General features: G+C 44.0%; 1 protein-coding gene across 5 annotated transcripts in view; it reads right to left on the bottom strand.

Moving 5' to 3' along the window:
- FLI1 (Fli-1 proto-oncogene, ETS transcription factor) overlaps positions 1-21,896 on the bottom strand; it is an 89,374-nt gene that overhangs the window by 29,061 nt on the left and 38,417 nt on the right. For all 5 annotated transcript variants that reach the window (XM_056322832.1, XM_056322833.1, XM_056322835.1 and 2 more), the window contains 2 exons: positions 10,050-10,261; positions 1,260-1,414 (listed from right to left, as the gene is read on the bottom strand). In XM_056322832.1, coding sequence (XP_056178807.1) covers positions 1,260-1,414; positions 10,050-10,261 — 367 coding nt within the window. The remainder of the gene's footprint in view (positions 1-1,259; positions 1,415-10,049; positions 10,262-21,896) is intronic.

Here is a 21,896-nt window from a genome sequence, read left to right as displayed (position 1 = left end):
CACCCTTGATCTTTTTAAATATGTATAAATACCATGGTGAAGAGCAGGATAAATGTTCACTCTCTGGTATCTTTAACAATATAATAATTAGTTGGTATCAACTAGCACCTTTCTAGGCAATGTTGATCCTGAAAACATATCTGATGCTGTCACCAATTAGGTTAGCAGGTCTCTCGAAGCAGATCCTAACAAGGGCTTAAATGGTACTTTGAGATTTGCTGTCAATCTTTTATTGGCTTCCCTTCACTACATTCGGTTCAAGCTTTTCCTTTTCATCCTAAATGGCAAACAAATGCTTGGAAATTGTCATCTGTTCGTGGTCAAGCCATGATCAGAAAACAGAGCTGAATTCCACGAGTACATTTCTTTCTGCCAACAGTTCATCTGCTTGAATCAGCTACAATCCTCGGTGAAACCCTCACAACACTGCACCAGGCTGCACCCCTTGAAATCAGTGGAAGTTTCAGTACGTGAACTGGGAATGGATTTGGCTCATGATATCTCTCTTGCTGGGAAGTTCCTGGGCTAGCCAGTTTATATCTATGGTCTTTGCAGGGAAAAGAGTCCCTCTCGTTCCAGGTTCAGACTTCACCAGTTGCCTGCCACAGCAGCTCTCATGTTTGACTATCCAAATACATCTAACGCATCCTGCCAATTTCAGACAGCAGATGTGGATATCGAATACAAACAGAAAACTGGACAGGAATGTTTCTGTGTAACAATTTTTGGAAGGATAATGTAGTTCCTGCAGAACCTTATTTTTCTGGTTTTCTACTTCTAACAGAAAAATGAAAACAAAATAGCTCATTTTGAATCACTATGACATGAAAGTACATCTGGATCCTGCAGAGCATCATGGGAGTTATAATTTGGGTCCACTTCATGCTTATTCTTGCCTATGAACTGTGCTCTTTGATCATACCATGCATGTCCCAGGAAGCACTGCAGATTCTCCTCTAACATATGACAGGAGAGGGATGTGGTTCAACACACCAAAACAACACTTCATTCCAGGGGAAAAAAATAATAATAAAAAAGAAGCAGCGCTAATTATCCACTTCTTATTCTGATTCAAGATAGAACATATACTGGGACACGGGAAATTCCACTAGCAGAAAGTCTGATATTTTCTTTACTTTTTACATGGTTTGTAAGAAAGAGAATTCGTCAGCGAGCAGATAAACAGGACTTATCTGTTCAGCTGGATATTTAAGACGATGCAAGGAAATATGGCACAAAGAGTTTGACAGTGGTGGTACCTGCTGGGACAATGACCCTCCTCTCATTGGTGGTCATGTTGGGAGGAGGCCCGTTCTTCTCATCCATGTAGGTGCTGTAACTCATTGGGTTGGACTCTGTCCCTGCTCCGACGAGTTTGCTGCATTTGTTCACACTACAGTCTACGGGGGACTCCCTGAAATGCGAAATGAAACAGATGACTTGTGATTAGTACGCACCTTTCATCCCTGCTGTAGCAGAAGGAGGTTTGGGTTACAGAAATGGCAAGTATCCCGAAGGCAAAAAGTTAAGGGGAGTTTCTTTACATACGGGAGCAACCATTCGTGGCCTGTCACATGCATGTCATCAGGTGACCTATGAATCACAGGTCTCATGGAGGGGATCTCTGATAATTAAACCAGTTGGAGGAAAGAAAGTTGGAGGTGCAAAGAATGACTTCAAGACAAAGGCAATGGTAGCTGTGAGGTTGCACTCAGTACCTTTGAAATACCAAAATTCACGAACCAGAAAGCACCCATCACATAGGTCTATCGGTTACACACACCCCTCCTCCTTCATCCTTTATTGCTCAGCTGCATTTTAGCAACCCTTCAGATACAGCTTGGTGCTCCTAGGAGCCCTTGTTGGACTGTTTCACTCTTGCATTGTGTTAAAAACAACGCTGCACACCGTCTTTCTCTTACAGCAGAGTCTGTCAGTTGACAGAAAGGCTGTACTCACCACCTCATGACCTAAGGCATTTCTGCAGGGCTAATCAGAAATACAGATAGACACCCACCCCCCCACCCCCCTTGATTTCATTAACAAAGAACACAAAATACTCATGCCAAAATGACAGGATAGTCCCAGGAGAATACTACAATATTAGCATCCTATCTAAAGAGCCTTATTTATACAGGGCTGAATGTATCTTGTCTGTTCTTAGCAGTGAAACAGTCCAAGGCTTGTCTGCTACTTGGATAGGAAATCTAGAAATCTGAGGTGGCTTAGACATGAGTCAAGAACTTCAGACCACAGAAACAGTGTGTGAAAAGGCTCTGGCCCCAGTTTTACTTCTGAGGTGATGGAGTGATGAGGAGGGAACATTTAGCAACTCAGGTGGCACTGTGCTAAGGCCTGGACTACATGCAGACCCTTGGCAAGCAATAGGCTTTCTCTGTCCTGTTCTGGGAGAATTATGAGCCTCCAAACCACAGATAGGGAGCACAGATTTTGTTTTTCTCCAGCTGCAGTAGTAACTCGTGCTTTTAGCTCTAGAGGTCACTTAAAATACCAGCCCACAGGCTGCCACATGCACACAGCACATCTCAGCTCCGAAGAATGTGCCAAGGAAGGGCAGGGTTATCGCCCTAACCTGTACAAGGGTGCATTAGTATGCAATCGCTATGCAAAGTGAGCACAGAGGCCATACCCAGCGCAGTTTAGTCTACTGCTTTAATCATACAGCTGTCCTTCTTCTCTGCCAGAAGCAAAGTGGCCTGGGAGGAAACCGTTCACTGAAGGGTAAGAGCTATGACAGTGCACCAAATCCCACCCTCCGAGTTCAGCTGGCAAGACTTCCAAGATTGGACACTAAACAAATTTGTTTCTTAATCTGAAGGGGGGGCGGGGAGAAATTACTGAAATTCAGTTATCATGGCTGGGAGATAAATGCTCCACTGAGATATTCTAAGGCAGATGGTAATTTTTTCCTCATGTCTTACTGAGGGAATGTTGCTTGAAAATGGAAATAAGATGTATAACTTACACATGTTCGAATTTAAGGTTTTACTATTTCGCCTACTGTTTTTCCAGGCAGGGAACCAAAATCCGCCTTCAGAGAGGCAAACTGCTGAAGGTTTAATGTCCCCGTGGCAGTCAGAGGAGAGTCTGAGCAACTTCAGGGACACCAGGGTTTTCACAGGGAATGTGATCATTTCTAACTTTCTGTTGAAATACTCTGTGTCAGGTGTTAAATGCTACCTGTACTGGCAGAGAAAAAGCCCTGAAGCAGCACAAAGGATCTTATTCTTTCCCAAGGTACACGCTGTCCTGAAAAGACTCAATGAAACAGCGAAAGCATCCGTACTTCAGGGTGTCAGAGGCTGTTCAGCTTAGGGTTCACCGTCCCTGGGAGGTGACCACCTCCTTGCCTGGACACCAGCTGCTGACTTTAAATGGTGTGGGCAGCCCAGCTGGTGGGGCAGATCCGAACACACACATCCCCATGTACGGACTCCCACCTGCCTTTGGGATGAAGTTCTCCCTCCTTCGGACACAACAGTCAAATTTTCTTTGCTTTCCCTGCAGCACATCCCAGGTGCCAGCAGTGCCAGCACAACTACCTGCTACCTAAGGTCCTTCTAGGGGGTTCGCTCTCACCCCCTTGCTCTGTAGTTAAATTTCCCTGGAAAATAACCCCTGCAGTTGAGATATGCACTATTCATGACAAAATAGCTACACATACATAATACTCATACAGAACTATAGGATATATCCAGACTCTGAGATAAAAAACATCTTCTAAAAAAGCTGATCTGCCTAGGAGTATACATGCTTTCTACTGGCATGAAATGACTCGCGTGAAATGACTCACATGAAATGACCACAGGGTCCTTGGCTCTCTCTATTCTCCCTGCTAAGCATCATGCACATTCACATGACCAATACAGCGAAGTAACAAAAATAACACCAGTGTTGTAAGATATCTCCTCGGTGGTTTTGTGATGATCTTCCACTTTACAGACTCTTGGTTTGGCAGTTGGGACCCTGCCTATCCTCTGCCTTGCTCTGTATGTCTCAGCAGCCAAAACCAACCAAGTATCAGAGACAGATCTGAAAAGAAGTTTAAGGGACTGAGGCATCCTTACCAACCACTGATCTACCATGGTGGGAAGAGAAGCCACCCATTAATCCTGCAGGACATTAAATGTGCTCCGTGTACCTGACAGGGTTGTGTCCGTGTGGCTGTACAGATGCCTCCCTACCCTCTCAGAAAGTTTTCAGGATGGTTGATCCAGAGCTAACCTCAGTGGAAATCTGATAGCAGAAGGACAGGCGTAACTGGGAATAGCATCACCAAAGCTTAACTGGGCAGGAGACCAAACTGTCTTTAAGAAAAATACCATGAAATCTTCAGTGACGGCAAGTGGGAAGATCCTTATTGTTTGTGTCCTCTGTAACCCAGCCTTTCCTACCAGATCCAAATGGAGCCTTTTATTGGGAAATAAGGCAGCACTACCAGACTGAATCATCTTTGCAGCTCCTGGACACCCGTTACTGTACTGCCCCAACCTAAGATGAGGGATTTAATAGTAACCCAGCAAAGGTAGGTGTAGCAGTGGGCAACACAAAGAAGAATTCAGTGTGGGGAACAACAACAGTATCAAATGAGAAAAGGGAGCTGCGAGCCATGAATAGTGTATTCATTGAATACAGCTCCTTTCCTAGTTCATGCATTACCCACAAGCAGACTTAGATTTATATAAAGAATTCCTCATTATTTGAAATGGTTTGTGCAAGGGGATTTCAGATGCCAGATTAATCCTTGACTTTTCACAGAGACTTCAGACTTTCAAGTGGTTATACACGCTGGACTTGCTCATGTTCTGGGCAGAAAACGTTGTAGATCTACTAAGGTAAATGGATATAGGCTGCTTTCACAAGATCTCTTAAGTACATTCACTGTGGCAGTGACAGAGTCCAAGGAATATGAAGCAGTACTCATTTCCACTGCCCGTCCACAGACTTTTCATTCCAGCAGCTCCAGTAGCAGTCTTTGGGGATGCCAAGAGCTTGGTGTTTTGGGAAAGTTTATGCTAGACCAGCCAAAATGGACAAGCAGCTAGCCTGGCATTGACTAATAAATCCTCTGTACAGCTTCAGCCGGTGTTCCAGATACCTGAAAATAAAATAATTACTGTTCCAGGGCCTCTGTCTAGGAATCACCTTTGGCTTTCATTCGAAAGAGCAAAATAAGGGATTTCAGCGATTTCTGTACCTGACTGAGCTGCGGTCAGTGGGATATTTCCTCCTTCTTTCTATCCCTTTCTTCCCATCCTTTCATTCCTCCTCTCTTCCCATCTTTTTTTCTGTTTAGATTTGCCACTTTTTGGTGTAAGTCCCCATTTGCTCATCTTAGCTTTAATCTTTACACTTGAAATTAGATTTTGTTGTTGTTGTTGTTGTTCAGTGAAGGAAGTAAGAACAGAGATACTGTGATGCTGCTTGTGGTTCCCTTTTACAAGCAGGGAACAAAGCTATCAAGGCAGAATCGCAGCTCCTCATCTTTAACCCTGCCTCACACTGCTCCAAGGAATGCCTTTTACACACTGAAAAAGACTATAACTCTGCCAGAAAGAAGGGACAGCTGTAGAAAGGCAAAGACTTACAGGTTACAAAACTCAAGCTGCTTGAGGAAAGCACAGAGGGGCTCATAGGGTCTCAAAGAATCATGTTTATCAGATACAGGTAAATGCAAACAGTAGGTAATTACACAGTCTGCTGCTCTGGCTGGGGACTGGAGCAACACAGTGAATCCCACTAGAGGGCTCACACGCCACTTAAAGGGGATTTTTATTCTTCTAGGCATCACACATAGTCCTTTTGTTTTATTTTGAGAAAATTATTGTGGCATTAAAATGTTCTGAGATCCCTGAACCTTAGCATTATTTTAATATTCTGAAGCAAGAGAAGGTCTCCAAAACGTTTTCAAAGCACTGACTTAGCTGGACAAAATTCATAACTTCAGTTGGAATTACGCACTGAAGTTTGCCCTCACCCACGCCCACATCCAGCATATTAGAATATTCTTTCACATTTGAAGAGCATTCAAATTTTGTAGCATCTTTTTAACATTCGCTCTCAGAGTTTAGCTACAAATGCAGATTTGTAGTAGCTCAGTAAATGCAGTCAAAATTTGGAACACCTATTTTTTGGTTCACTCTGCATTTGGAATTTATGTAGAATATAAGAAAAATCTATTCCTAAAATGGACTTTAAATTGGGTTAAACTTTAACCAGTGTTTATCTAAATAATCCTCCTCTCCTCTATTCATTGGAATTTAAGATGTGAAAGATTTTTTTGTTTGTTTTTTAAAAACATAAATGATTGTATTTATATCACAAAAGCATCTAAGGGTCCCAACAGAAATCCCGGTCTAGTATGTTGGGAACTGTATAAGCACACTGCAGGAGACAGGTCTTTCCCTGAATTGACTATAAACAAAACAAGGAAAAGACACAAACTCAGCAAAGAACAAAGTTTGCAAGCCACGCTTCTAGTTTCCAAATGGATGCAAAGGGAGATAAACAATATGCAGAACATCTTGCAGTAAACCCACAGAAAAGCTGGACTTGTATTTTTTGTGTGCAACAGATCAACAAAGACAAGACCATTTCCCTTTCCCAGTGCCTAATGGAGTGTAAGAAGCATAAGAATTTTAATTTTTCTGTGCTGGATTTTAAATGCCTTGTGTTTGGACACTGATCACTGTGCAACATGAATGTAATGCTGGGGTTTGTTCTGAGCAAGCAGCCGCCTGTGAAGGCAAGGACAGATTTTGAGGCCATATACTGCATCCAGGTCTGATAATACTAGAAACTTCCACAAAATTTCTACTTCTGAATCTTGCAATAATACAGAAGTCCCATCTCCTCCCCTAAAAGATAGATCCCTGCCGCTGCCTGAACATCTGTACATAGTTAACATGCAGGTATCTGGGGAATTCTTTCCACTTTGGGAGTAAACCAGGAAAACCTGACATGGGTTATACAGCTGGTCAGGGTTTCCATGTTGGCTGGCACTTGGAGGGATGGCTCTGCAAAACAAGCTTGGAGAGGTTCCTCAAAGCCCCCTTCTCCCACCCTGCTGAGGACCAAACCAACTCATCACGCTATACATCACAGCTGTCAGACCTGCTGCTGGTTGCTAAGAAAAAGAAGAAAAGCTGGACACTTTCTCTTAGCGACACCCACCTCCCTCCACTGTCAGGTGTCCTCTAGCTTTATCACTCCCTAGAGTACATAAACCACTCTCTCAACAAGCAGAAAACACTACACTTCAAGTACAGGTGAAACACAGAATAAAGGCTGCTCCCTCTAATGAGGCAGCTGGAACCCGGTAAGAGAGTGTGCTTGAAAAACAAGAGGGAGAAGGAGAGGCAGAGAGGGAGGGAGGGGGAACAGGGTTTGTTATTCAGTCTGCAGTTCAAGTTAATTTGTATTGAGATTGGTGTTTGCTGCTCAGATGTTGTGTCAGTTTTGCCAGGCAGCTGATGGGCAGAGGAACAAGCAACTGGAGTGGCCCAACCCATAACAATGAGCAGTGATGGACATGCAGGGGAAGGGCGACTTCTCAGCCATGAATAGGAGTAAGTCAGATGAATGTCCTCGTTTCTTGGGTGGATTGGAGCTCTTGTGCTAACAAGTTAGCAAAAGGAAAGGCTGGAAGCTATTTCAGTGCTTAGTTCTGACATTCAAAACAGGTTTTCCTGTTTTTCTAATAGGTTGGGAAGTTTTGCCCCTCTTTTAGAGAGACTGAGGACACTTAGTTTCTGCCTAAGAATCTCGTAGTCTTGAGCAAGCCCATAAAGAAGTATTTCCTTTTTGCCCAGAATAAACACACCTCTGGAGGGCCTTTCTCCATGGGTATCAGAGCACTTATAATTGTTAATAAATCAGTTTGTCAAAACAGTATTATTTCCCTTTTTCTTCTGAGTGGATGAGGAAACTGTAACACAAAGATCACAATGGAAAGACAGCCCAACATATTTCATTCCCAAGTACACGCGATACACATGCAATGAGGGTGTTATGTAGGCTTTTGGACATACAAGTACAGAATTCTGCACATCCACATGTGCAGAAACTACAGAACATGTGCCTACAGGATCTGAAAAGCACAAATACATGCTACCTGTGGTAGTTCAGCAGATATGACAGGACTACTTGTTCCCTTGGACGTCCAAAACTTGCTAGAGAGAGAAAGACAAAGAGCTTAACGGGAGGAAGCACTCTCTGTGTGTTGGTCTGACAACAGGGGTTTGAGCAACAGAAGCAATGCTACAGAGGGCTTCCTCAGATGATCGTGGGAGCGTGTTGCCTCTGCCATTGGCGAGGCTGACCTTGCCACCTCGGTTCTTGCGACTGATTCACCTCTCTGCGGGATGGGGAGGTCAGACCTGCACAGCCCCATGCACAAGCCTCACTCATTTGGTCAGGATCCCACTCTGCATTGCCCTCTTGAAGATTTTAGAGGTAATTTAAGAAGACCAGCCTTGGTAGCCAAAGGTAGTCCTAGTGATAATCAACAAAACCCAACCCACTGGTACTTTCAAGATCCATCCTTTTGCCTGTGTCATCCAGGGATGGTGTTTTTCAGGAAATAACTAATTTTCCCTGTTTCAGCCTCAATTCTGAGATTGGAAACACTAGTGCAAAAATCCGTGTAGTTCTTATAAAGTCCAGAAATGATACTAAGGAACAACCAGGGCAAGATCAAATTCAGTCTAAAAATGATCACCATCAAAGACCAACTGACGCAAAGACTTTTATCTTATAGTAAAATCAGCATCTACTCTATACTTACGAGGAAAAAAACATGCTGCTGTTTGAAGTCTTTAACACCATCTTCTCACTATAGAAGTTTGAAAGTGCAAGGCTGCTTTCTGTTTCAAACTCTACTCTTTACTATATTCTCAGAAACCAGAAAAATAGGCTGTTACAGAAGCCCTAAGCTAACCCTACAGGAGAAAATCCCTTGATTGTTTAACTGGCCTGTGTTAACATTGTACCAATGTTAGAGATGTTTGTGAGTTTGAAAAGAAAACCAAATTTAAAATTAATATGAACTCTAAAACTTATTGCTAAAAAGTAAAATAGTTTTGCTTTATTGTATATATTTAAAACTGGAAAAAAATTAAAATTGCTGCATCTGAAGATTTTGTCCAAGAAGGTGAATTTTTTGCCTAGGCTTTGGACTTATAGACATGTTTTCAAAGGCAACAGCCTCAGCTGGGATAATAAAATGTTTTCAGGTCTTTGAATTTGTCATTGAACAGGGAAATGATTCATCTCCCCCAGCTCTAACTACAATGAAGGGGGGCAGACCTCCTGCCTCTTCAGATAAAAGCTGTAGAGGATACATCATGACCAGTGTCCATTTGATGGTTAATATCACTGCTCAAATATACTCCTGAACTCTCTTTCTTACCAGTGGTCGCACTTATTCACACAGAAGATGTGGGCATACGCCTTTTGTTTTGTTTCATAAACTGCCATAAAGGACCTCAGTTTCCTTTTTCCTTTCTCCATCAAGTAGCTCTCCAGTTTCATATGGTTGTTACTGCCCTAGTGCAGCATGAACCTGGTTGCAGATGCAGTAAGAAGTGCCCTCCAGTGAAGCCCACACAGCCCATTAACGCAGCTTTCACTGGCTTCACTCTGGGGCACTGTTATAAACATCAACTACTACTATATGTCTGAGTCCATCTTCAAGAGCCCCTTGAACCATGGCACATTTGTGGGGTGCTGAACCAAGTGATGAAATGTGCGATTTACAACAGTGTTTGCAGCATGAACTCTGTCCTGGCAGTCTCACGTCCCAGTCTGTACAGCGTTCATGGAGACTGGTAGAGATGCATACTGCAGAACTGCAAGAGCAAGATCCTCAGGCCAGTAAAAAATGGGTGACAGCAGAGCTCTAGGGGGAGCAGGATATGGTCCTACACAAAAAGTGGAGTTTGTTGAGATGCAGGACAAAAGCATGAATGGACAGTACGTGCTTTGCTTTTATTTAAGATTCCGTAGATGTGGAAAGAATCTTTCCTTACCTTGATCCATTCATGTGGTCATATTCCCTTTTTACATTGACCCGGACGGGCTGATTAATCCACTCCTGCTGGGGAGGCAAAGGGTTGATTTTGTGCGGCTGGCCATAGTCAGGGTTCCCTGAGGCTGTCATATCTGCCTTGGGGAGGTGAGTGGCAGCGCCGTACGTAGAGTCAAAGAGGGACTGGTCGTCGCTCACCACCGACAGAGCCTCCTGGGGAGAAAAAAACACAAGTGCTCAGAGTCATGACTAAACTAGCAACTCCACTCTTATTCTCTCTTTGAGCTGGTGAGCACCTGCAAGGGCCCCACAGCTGCCCAGCACTGTCTGCCATCTGCCAGGATTGCAGATTGAATCAGATTCTTTGGGGTCCATTAACCCATATGCAAAACCAGTGGGTTGCTTTGCTAGCTGCTGCATCGCTCTGGGTGGGGCAAGAGTTAAGGTTAACTTGACTTCTGCAAACAGTAAAGTGGCTGCTGGGTGCTGTGTTCTCCTTGCTTGCTGTGAGCAGCTTCATCTGCAATTTCATATAGTTACCTGCCCACCTGCCTGCACTTGCTGGTCCAAAACCAGCCAAAGAGATATGTGGTATATAATATTTCTGGAGTGTCATTTGAAGGTCTATACATCTTCGTTCAAAGGGGTTTGTGTGGTGTTTATATTTTGAGGTTACTAGTGAAGGAGAAGCAGTTAGTATGGGTCAGAGTTATGGGTGTTAGTGGTGGGATGAAAAATGCATTACTTTACACTTCTTGTTTATTTTGTGGGAAGTGTAGGACTGGTGAGTTACCAAACTGTGCATTTCTAGAAATGCTTAAAAACAGGAAATTGTTATCCTTTTTTTTTTCCTGTTGAAACTCCAAATGTTGACAAAAAGTTGTGACTATCGATTTCCTTGCGTTGATGCACTTGAGTTTTTTAAATGAAGCATGCCAGGCTCATAAAGGCCTTGGCACAGCCCTGCCTTATTCAAAGTGCATCTGACAAGGTCTGCATGTTCTCTGTGGAGCTAAGTTAACTGCACATAACACAGCTGCCATTATGGCTGGCAAGCCAGAAACTGAACGAGGAACCTCCCAAACTAAAAGCACACACTACTTTAATGTGAGTCAATAGAGCAGAGCTCCGAAACAAAGGCAGCAACGCTCACCTACTCTGTGGACTGGGCATTCAAAGGACCTGTACCACTGATGCGTCTGCCGCAGTGGGTTACCCATGAACAGACAGCCACCAGCTTTGCTTTGAAAGCTGGTGTATTTGCTAAAAATTCACAGGCCACTGTCTCAATCATGAGCTTTCAAAAATAATAAACTATTGCTTTCTCCCCACCTCCCCCCAGCAGTAATTACTGAGGTTAGTTTTACAAATTCTTCCATAACCAGGGAGAGAAACAGAAATTCTGAAAACTTAGAAAAGTGCAGCTGCTGGAATCCTCCAATTACACGAGAATCTAAGTACAAATCAGATATTACCAGGCTCATGATATCATCACAAGAAATGTCAATAGTTAAGGTCTACTGGGTAAACACGAGAATCCCTCTCAGCTTGAAATTAACCCACTTAGAAAGAGTCACGTCAGTGCTCTGCATTTACAAATATCAGCACTTTTCTAGCTCTGATCTTGGATCACGTAACAAAATCAAATAATCCTGAGTAGCCTAGAATTTAAGTGGGCCTGGCTAAGCCTGAATTTGGAAGAACCCTCAAACATCTGCACAAGTTCTGCTGAAGTTACAGTATTTGCTGTAAAATTCTTGTGAGCGAACTCTCACACTGATCAGCAGAGATGGCTACATACTTTAAACAACAACAATGAGAGCTTTTACCCCACACTGCCTAACACTGACTGTTGCAAGGAGATCAGACTGTGTTCATGCTTTCCAGCACGTTCTTCTTGGTGGATGCACAACCTTTCAAAGATACTCCTTTCCTTTTTCTCCTTTAATTAGAGTAAGCTAGGGAGTGGAAGGTGCCCCTCGGAAGAATTTCCTTGTGGTGTAATCCTGTACGATTACAGCCTTGTGTCAGAAACTCCTTAAAGGGACTGAGACTATCTCCAGGCTATAAACCTTGCCTGTGCAGAAAGGTACAAGAACATAAGATCTTCTGGTGGCAGCTCTTAAAAAGAGAGCAAGCCTTTCCATCAGAGGTAAGGATATAGCGACTTACTGCTTTTCTGGTTTACTGAAGTCAGGATGTTGGGCGGGGGTTCCTAAATGACACATCTTCTGTAATTCTCTGCTTCCTCCCAGTACTAAATACGTGGGGTTCCCTATATGAGGTGGTAGGTGAACCCCAAATATCTGGAGAGATCCAGTCTCAGCTATGCGCCTTGCTGGTCAAAGTCAAGGGAACTGTGAGTACCACTGTGGATTCATGAAATAAAATTTTAAAATGTTTGTGTTTGGAGTTTTCTGGTCTAAAAACACGCACAAAGTTGGGGGTTTTTTAGGGAAACAATATCTGGGAAAATTATTTTTCTGCCTAAAAGCCATTTTTTTTCTGAGGAAAGGTTCTGATGGAAAAAAAAATTAGAAAGCAGGGATCTTTCTGGCTATCCCCCTACCTTCCCTCCGCCCCGAAAAAAAACCAAAAAACCCACCAAACACAAACACACCCCAAAACCCAGCCCTGGACTAGGATCAATGATTAGGGCTGCATCCAAGTACAACTATCTTTACATACACAGGCAAACACACACTTTTCTCTGATATACAGAATATCTGATGGAGAAGCCTGCTGCCTCAGATAAGCATCTTCCTTGAAAGACAAAGCGGCTGCTAGGCCCTGCCTACAGCAGCAACTGGCATTAACATTAACGGGGGCGATGATAAACCCGCAGGCAGGCAGCCGTCCCACCGAGCAGCTCTGCGTTTTGCTGCTTGAATACATACAGAATGCAAACTCTAACATCTTTAAAACTGTCACACACAGGAAAAGAAATTCAAATGCGATGGCTGCTATCATCACAGGCCCAAGCAGTTACTGAACCAGGAATTGTTTGAGCTAAACCCCTGAGTTAGTTACAGTCACAAAAGCTACAGAGTAAAGGCTCTGGGGGAACTGAAGACACACAGAGCAGATCAGGCAGAGATAGCGGCTTGTAACACCTGCTTAGGATCCGGGTCGTGCATGCAAATAGCTAACAGCTATTGCTGATTGCATGCAAGGGAAGCTGGGTGGCATTCTGCCAACCCCTGCTGCAGTTCAGCCTCTCCATGCTGTGTACATCTACAGCTTGACAGAAGAACAAAAGGGTCACAAGCAACAGGTAGCCTTTGGCTGGGGACCACTCTGATAACACCCTAGCAGGGAGAACCACCTGGGACTCAGTTTAACTCTTAGAAGAGGACAGAGCTCGGTGACGTTCAGGCTACAGACCCGGCTGGGGAACGTGTGCAGCCTTCCTTGCGCTCAGTCGGAGATCTGCTCAGCTAGATCGAGTTTTGAAGGACTAGTCTGTTCAGGAAGTGTTTGGCTGAGGAACAGATCAGCAGTTAAACTGAATACCAGAGGGCAAATTTCTATCCCCTGGAATTGAGAGCTACTTAGCGTTTGGTGACGGGCGACTGGGAAAACATATCAAGGTGTTAAAGGTGCTAACATAACCTAACCAGACAGGCCACAGCTCGCCAGGGTTTCCCCCATGCTGTTGCCTTCCGGGCGGTGTCCTTGAGCTGGCCAGACTGAGTCTGAGACAGGGGTCTTGTGTGTATTATTCTGGCATATATGTTACATTATATTGCCTCTGGGAATAGGCTAGCTTCAGTTTTTCCAGTTTTTAATCACATTCCTGGCATAAATGTGGCCAGTCCTGTCTATGGCAGCTTGCGGCGCGGTGATAGGCAAGTTCAACTCCCTGTGAAGCACAGCCCCAGCCTCTGCAGGGCAGCCCACCGCTGAACTGCCACAAATGAAAGGCTCCCATCGCTATGACTACTGAAACAGTTTTGCATAGAGCTGGCGCGCGGTTCTGGATCCCTCAGACATAAATTTGTGACACAGCTATTATTAATAACAGTTCATAGTTGTAAGAGGTTGAATTCACAGTTTTTTCCTTTTTTAGATGAGCCATCTAGATCCAGGTCCTAGGTCTAGGTGCTAAAGTGAGGTACACTTTGATTTTGTCCCAGTGTGCTGCAAGAAAGCCGGTCTGTTGTTCTGGTTGCAGAGGTAGCACAGTGGGGAGGGCTGACAGCCCACCAGTGCTTCAAGCAAGATATCCTGACTACTTACTGTGAAATGGAGATGACATGCAAGCTTTAGAAAAAGTTTTCACTTAGTTAATGTGTTGAGCAGGACATTTGAGCTAAGTTATGAATGGAAAGGGTCTGAGAAGCAACCCCTAGGTAAAAATCAGGGACAACTGTCCAATGCAGACGTATGATCTGAAACATCATCATTTACCTTGATATTCTTTCATTCACAGCCCCTGACACAGTCTTTGTTGCACTAATGACTGCACTAATAATAGAACTAGCCCCAGGATATTCTAATGCCCTCACTAACCTCTAGAAGTTTGCCTTGGACAAGGCCCCTAAAAGTTCAGGTTTTTAACCTTATCCAAAGTTCACTGGCAAGGAAAGCTCGCTAGAAGTTCCCAGTTCCCTGGGAGAAAGGTCATGAAAACAAGAGCTGGCGAGGTGACAGTAGTCAGTGCTTTCATCCCAGGTATAACTCAGTGTCTACAATAACAGCTCTTTCCAGGTGCATGCAGTGCATTTTCACTGAATATTGACTTTGAACTCTTCACATTCATTTTTCTGGCCATAACCACATTTAAAAGGCATTGCTAAAGATCAAAGGTTCATCCTCCTCCACAAAGTCTGACTTAGAAGAAAATGCTGAGCACTTGAACCATCATGCCATGCATGGAAAGATTACTTCCACCTCTAGAGGGGTGACTTTTTTTCCCCCTTCAATAATATTAAAAATCACTCCTGAAATATTTTTGTAAAGAGAATGTTACCAATATAGACCCACTGTTTGAAGACCCCAGACGTATGATGGAAAACACCAAAATATGAGGTACCAGCAGCCTTGCACATGGCTTGAGGTTAGCACAGAGGATCTATTCCTTGAATAAAAATTACTTTGGCACTGCGGTTTTACAAGTCAGCACTTCTGCTGCCAGCATCTCATACAAGCAGAAAAGAGATAACATCAGACTTACAAGAAAAAGAGTCAAATATAAAAATTAAAAAGGAGCAGAGTCTGTGTTGATCTTGGGGCAGCAAATTCGGATGGATTGGGTACTGAATTAGGAGGCAGGAAGGCAGAGCATTACCCTCATCCCTGCCCTTGATCTTTGGCATAACCTTTAGTGAAGCATTCCCTTGTCCATTTTTATCCTCCAGTTCTCTGTTGCCTTGATCCCTGCCCACTGTAAGCTCTGTAGGGCATAGAGCCTTGTCCAGTGCTGTTACTGGGACACAAACTGGAATCTTTTGGATAATTCAAAGCAAGGCCTGGACTGCAATTCTATACTCTAATATATCCCGTCCTCACAATACACCTAATCAAAACAAAAAGAAAGACCTCGGCAGCTTTTTCAGCACACTTTTCCTGAGGTTTGCTCATGCTACTCCACCTTTCTTACAGGATATTATGTGATTGGTGCAGGGACTCCACATAACTCCCCCTGGAAAATTATAATCATAGGCATTTTATTGCTAACAACCACAATCCAATCTTGTGCCCTTCACAATCAATTTAAGGCCTGCTTCTACAGCAGAGGTTTTGCGGGCTGCAGCTAGCACCAGAGATCCATCATAACACTGTAGTGAAAACAACAGGCAGAGAGCACTCCTTGCCAAAGTGCATTGCTCTTTACCACTTCTATCTACTTGCAACACTGCACAGTGACTGACAAACTGTTCTGGTCACAGTATTTTCCCGCTGAGCTAATGGCACTCAGGTTGTGGCAGCGCACATGCTGATAATCCGTGCCGCAGAGCTGTCTCTGCCCTGAGCAGGAGGGACGGGAGGAGATGCAGCCTTGCTTTCCCTGCTGCAGCAGGGCTAAGGATTAAGAAGGCAGCAGCATACCTTTAAGACTGTGTCAAAGTTTCTGCGGATTTGAGGCTTTCCTTGTGTATAAAGGACGGCTTTCATTTAATTATTTTGATGTCATCCCACACTGCAATAATTTTGTGCTTACTGCGCACTGGAGACTTGCTCGAAACTACAAAGCAGGTTAACTACCTGGAGAAGTTGCAACGCAAGCTTTCCTCTGCAGCTCAGGCTGCCTTTCTTTCACTTTCCACCCAGAGTACTACATCGAAGCATAACCTGGCAGTCTTAGAATATAGCATAATTTCTTCACAATTCAGATAAATGGGAAACCACAACTTAATTACTCACGCTACAGGGAACCAAAGCAGGAATAAGATAGGCATAAACAGCGAAAACACACGGAAATTAGCCAGCTAAAAACTATGGCAAAATGATTTTGCAAAGTATCTCATAAGGAAATACATCTCTTTTTTTATTATTTTTACATTCACTATTTCCATGAAATTTCATGTCAAGTGTGTAAAAGAAGGCTGCTAAAATAAATGCTTTATTATTTTTATCTCAAGATCCCAAAAATCTGACTCAAAAAGGAAAAAAAAAATTAAATTATGCTTCTGTCCTTCACTTTTCAGGAAAGCACTTGACTTCATGCACATGTTTATAGGCTCTGGACCAACAACTTTTTGTGTTAGCCCAGACTGCACATAAATTGGTTCAGAGCCTGTTTTGGTTTGTTTCCAACAGGCTCAATACCAAACAGGAATAACCAGGTCACAGTATTCCTCCCCAGCAAGCTGCTGCGTTAGGGCTGACGATAAGGAGGCTTAGGAGCACCAGCCCCTGCAACATGGGAAATCTCCAGAGGTGCCTCCGTGCGGTCTCAGCACAGGGCCAGGAGAGGAAGTGAAAAAAAGAAGAGAACCTGCCCAAACTACTGCTGTGGCCTCTTGACCTCTTAAAAGTAATATGGTGAAATCTGAGGCTAGAGAGAATGGACATGTCTGATAGACAATTGCATCTCCATTATGTAAGTTCCTAAATCCTGGAGGTGTGCTGCAGCTCTGCCTTTAAAGAGAATGGCAGCTGTACTTTGGAGCATGCCACATCCCCACCAGTCTCCAGCTGGCTTACCAGCATCCCTGGGCCTAAAGCTAGGGATTTCCCTGAGCACTCCCGACCTCTCAAGAGCTTCGCAGCCTCCTGGTACTGATGCACACTGGGAGGAGCAGATGAGGGGTCTGCCCATTAGCAGATGAGGGACAAATCACAGCTCCTGGCTTCTGTTCCCGGAAGGTTTGAGAGAATTCCTGCCCAGTTCTGCTGACCAAGACACATGAGATAATTTAGGATAAGTACTGAACCTTAAGGGTAAAACATTAAGCCTGTTAACAGCGCTGGAAGCTTTGCCATTGGCATAGCTTGAGCCAGGTTTTGTTTCTCAGCAGCAAAGTTCACTACAAAAGGATTTGCCTCCATGAATTAATCAGCATAACTCTGCTGAGTTGGAAGGGCTATATGATCTCTCAAGATCTTTTCCAAATCATGTCATGTTTCCAGAAAATCAATCAGCCTTTGCCATGTATTAACACTCTCCTCGGCCAGTTTACTGTGCTTATATCACTACTGATCTCTGCCCACAGCTTTTTGCTCCAAAGTTGCCCACGCTCACTAAAAATAACTTGACGCTGCGTGGGTGATTGTTTTGCAGAGCTGGGCAGTCAAATCCACCTAGCTCTAATTCACCTCCCTTCTTTTTCATCACCCTTGTAAAATAATTGACTTGCATGGAGCCAATGCGTTTGTAAACAGAGACACATGGATATAACTGTGAACATACACACTTCAGTAAATATTATTGTAGCATTTTTATGGTCTTTTCTGCTGAAGACACATGGAGGGAAACTGCAAGATGGTTTCAGTCTGGCTTCCTGACAAACCCAAACTATCCTGAGGAATAAATGCAGTCTACTGCTATGCAGAAATTCTGTGCTGAGCTCAGCTTTGTCCTGAAGCACCCACTGCCCAGCTTCTTCCTTGATGCAGTGCCAGGGGCTGCTTTTCAGTGGCAAATGGTTCATCAGGAGTTTGCAGACCCACCAAACACTTTGTTTCAGAAAACTTGAGCTCACTTTAAACTGCATTTGCCTATTGCAGTGGCGTCCCCATTTCTCCCAAAGGAGAGCTTTTTCCGTGGTATTTTCACTCATACCAGAAACTGAGACTATATAACAATACTGCTGGTTTTGTTTTCCATATGCAAACAGCAATTAAATCTTTTCAATAAAATTATTCACTCTAGAAAGGAAAACAATAAAATGAGAAACCCAAAACACTGGGGGGTGGGGGGTAGGGGGTGGGGTGAGGTAGGGTATGTCACTTCTGTGTGCCTCCTCTTTAACAGGCTGCCTGGGAAAAGGACATAAAGTAGAGTCTTAAAAGTGTGAAGGGATAGGTGCAAACCACAAAATCTTGTCTTTTCAGTTTGGATTCCTACTGCCAAAGCACTGAAAACTGCAAAAAGAGTGTTCTCCCAGGAATTCAGGATCTGGGAGACAGCAGTTTAGAGAGTCACAAATATTTCAGGTTCCTCTGAGCTCTGACTCACTGCTACACCAATGCCCATTCATTATTTTTTATTTCACTTTGATACCATTGTCCCAGTTACATTCACAAACACCGCAACCGTATCCTGTTTTGTTCTCTGACACCATTCCCTTCACAATCGCAGGAAGCCCATCAGGAAACATTCATCGGGTGCTGTTATGTTTCCATCCGCAGAGAACAAAACATGCACTTTCAGCCCAAGATGACTTATTCCAGACTAAGGAAAAACAACAGCATGAAAGAATCAAAGCAGAGTCTCCAGGAGAGAGCGCAGTGTGTGCTTCTCCCTCAAAAAAGGGGTAGGAGTCCTGAGCAATGCTCAACGCCTCTTACCTAGGGAATGCTTAGCAATGGAAAGGTTCAGCCAAAAGGAAATAAAAGGCATAATCCATCACTGACATCTACAGTACGTATTGCAAGGTCTGGACACTATATCAGAGAGGGCAAATACAAGTCCAACACAGTCCTGCAGCTGAATCCTAAACCAGATGTGGCTTGAGATTTCAAGCGTTAGGACTTGAGTCTATTTGTGTTCTGGGTTTGGCCCTAGTCCCTGAGCGGCGTTTGGATTAAATCTGTGTTCAGGGTCTCAGTGCTCATGATATTCAGAGCATAAATTCAGTATTTTAGCCCAGAGCTGGTTACTCCGGTTTGTTGTCAAGTGTGCACCACACAAAGTACAGAGATAAAAGGAAATGGGGGAGGTGGTTCAGGACTCATAGGAACATACTTCTTCCCCAAGAAGCATATGCATACACTCGATAGAGCACTGCGAAACTGGTATCTGCCTCTTAAACATAAAAAATGGCATTTGCTGGGATGGACAAGTCCCGGGGTTGAGATTTTCAAAAAAGCCTGAAGTTACACAAATTGCGCTCACATTTAGCAGAAGTTGGGAGCCACAGTCCTTTGAATCCCTCTGAAATAGTAGCTTTAAACCTCATGGGAGAGACCAGCCAAAGGAGGAGCAGTTGGCAACAATGCTTGGACCAGGTTTTCCATTTCCTTTGCCCACTGATCCTGGCTGCAAACACAGGTGCCATCACTGCCCAGCTGAGTGCTTAATAAAGCTGTGCATTGATGCCTTCTGCAGCATACCCAGCCTCTGCTGGCTCCTTATCCAGTTCCCAACTGGTCTCCTCCACTTGGCAGTGGAACTGACGGCTGCCACCCTGCTGGGATGGCATGGATCTGTGTTTTTCTTGTGCACCAAGCCCAGCCCCTGTGGCTCCAGTGACGAGATTGTTTCTGCATACGCCTATAGGAAAAGCAGAGATTTTGTGAACAAGCCTGCTCGTGGCATTCCAAGGAAAACAGCTCAGCAGGATTACACTGAGATATTTTCTTTGTCAATCTGAATCGAGATATTTGAACAGGAAAATCCAGTTTACACCACTGGAAGTTCCCAGGGGCTTTTGATTTCTTTTAAAAGAAACACTGATGTTTTAATTTCAGTGCAAGAGAGAGGTCCTGGAAAGATTCAGGGATAGCCATCACTCTTATCTCTTGGACAAAAAGTCCAAATCCCATACTGGCACCATTACAATACACAAAGGAGCTGACAAGGTGCTATTCTTCCTAGTGATACCAAACATCACAGAGAAAAGACTACCCTACCAACACTCATGTTTCAGGAGACTGCAACAGTAAAGTAGCTTCTGATGCCTAATGCTATAGCAAAGCTATTGCTGAAGACAAACATACGACCAAATATATAGGTCTAACTCCATCTCTGGTGTCCCATCTACTAGAATCAGCCAGTGAATGCTGCCTCCTGGCTAACTCAACAGCAGAAGATGTAAGAGTAAAAACAAACAAACAAACAAAATTACTCTTTTACAGTTGTGCTAATGTCCCCATGTCTCACTTTTCCTATCTGTATGATGCCTGTCCCCAAAAGAGCTCGGATTTTGTAGAGTGCTCCAACATCCTTGGAAGAAGGAGGTCGTAGAAGTGACAAGTGTTGTCCTAGGGTAGAACTGCTAGACAAAAGCAAAATTTATTCTCCTCTGAGGCTGAGTAAAAAACTTAAAATCTCTTATCAGTAACCATTAACAGAAAGTCTGTTGGTTTTATCAGCGTGGTACTGAGAAGGGCTTCAGGCCTTGCTTAGATAAATGAGGTCTCTCGCTATTAGGAAGTCTGCACCCAGGGATGGTTTTCCACACCTGTGAGTTCTATGGCTTCTTCTTCCCAGCTCCCCTGGGCCCTAGTGAAGCAGACCGGGGAGGCAGAGGCCACGAATGAGTTCATGGCAGGGAATTTCAAATGTTTTGCTGCAGGGAAAGTAGGACAGACGTGAAGCACAGGCTCACAGTGTGTTTGGGAGGGAGGGGACTGGGAGCCAAGGCTGCCAAGCAGTCAAATCCCAGCGCTGAGACCGACTCAGTGCTATGGCTTTGTGTAGGTCGCTTAGCTCTGCATCTCTGTGTTCTCTGCTGGAGGTGATGCTAAACACATGTATAGTCAAGGGCCAGTTTGCGGTTGATTCTGTCAGGCTTCTGTCATCTCTAGGGCACTATCCCTCAACAAATCCCCACCTGTAGCAATTAATGTGATGGTTTTGTTTTGTTTTGGCTTGGGTTTAAATGAAAATCATTAACTCTGACTTGATAACTGTGAGGTACAGAGCTGTCAGGCTCCTCCTTGCATAGCAACGTGTCTAATAGACAAAGTCAGTACCTCAGGGGTGCTGTGCAGGGAGACATGAGGTTGTTACATTAATTTTACAGCACGGGAACCAATGCAAAGCAACCAAATACTCTGCTCAAAGTCATTTTGTAGAGTGTAGCTAAACTGAGACTAAACCCCGGGCCCCCTAAAAAGCTTGCTTTCCTATAGAGAAGAGGACTGCCTTTACATGCAACACTTTCTGATTTTTTTCTGAGATGGCTGCAGTGTTTTCCTTTTGCTGAAGTGTTTCTTACACTCAAATCATGCTAACATAAATAAGAAGCAGGCCTCTCGGCACATCTCCATGTTCTTAGCAGAGCTGATACCGCTGGTCTTATCTCTAACAGGGCAAGTCCCCTGAGCTGTGTTGAAAAGCCTTTTATCAGATGCAATTTAAAGAGAGTTCTTTCTGAGATGCAGTTCTGCAGCTCTGGCAGGAAAGTGGGGCTTCTGACTAAATCTCCTCTGGTTTTGTGAGAGAGTAGGACAAGGTCCTGTTTGTGGGGCTGGCAAGACAGGGCTGCTCCTTGCACCTTCCCTGAAACAACGCTCT

This window comes from Falco biarmicus, chromosome 20 (genome assembly GCF_023638135.1).
Source record: "Falco biarmicus isolate bFalBia1 chromosome 20, bFalBia1.pri, whole genome shotgun sequence".
NCBI classification, from domain to species: Eukaryota; Metazoa; Chordata; class Aves; order Falconiformes; family Falconidae; genus Falco; species Falco biarmicus.
Note: the sequence above shows the minus strand (reverse complement) of the source record. Positions and strands in the feature narration are given on the sequence as shown.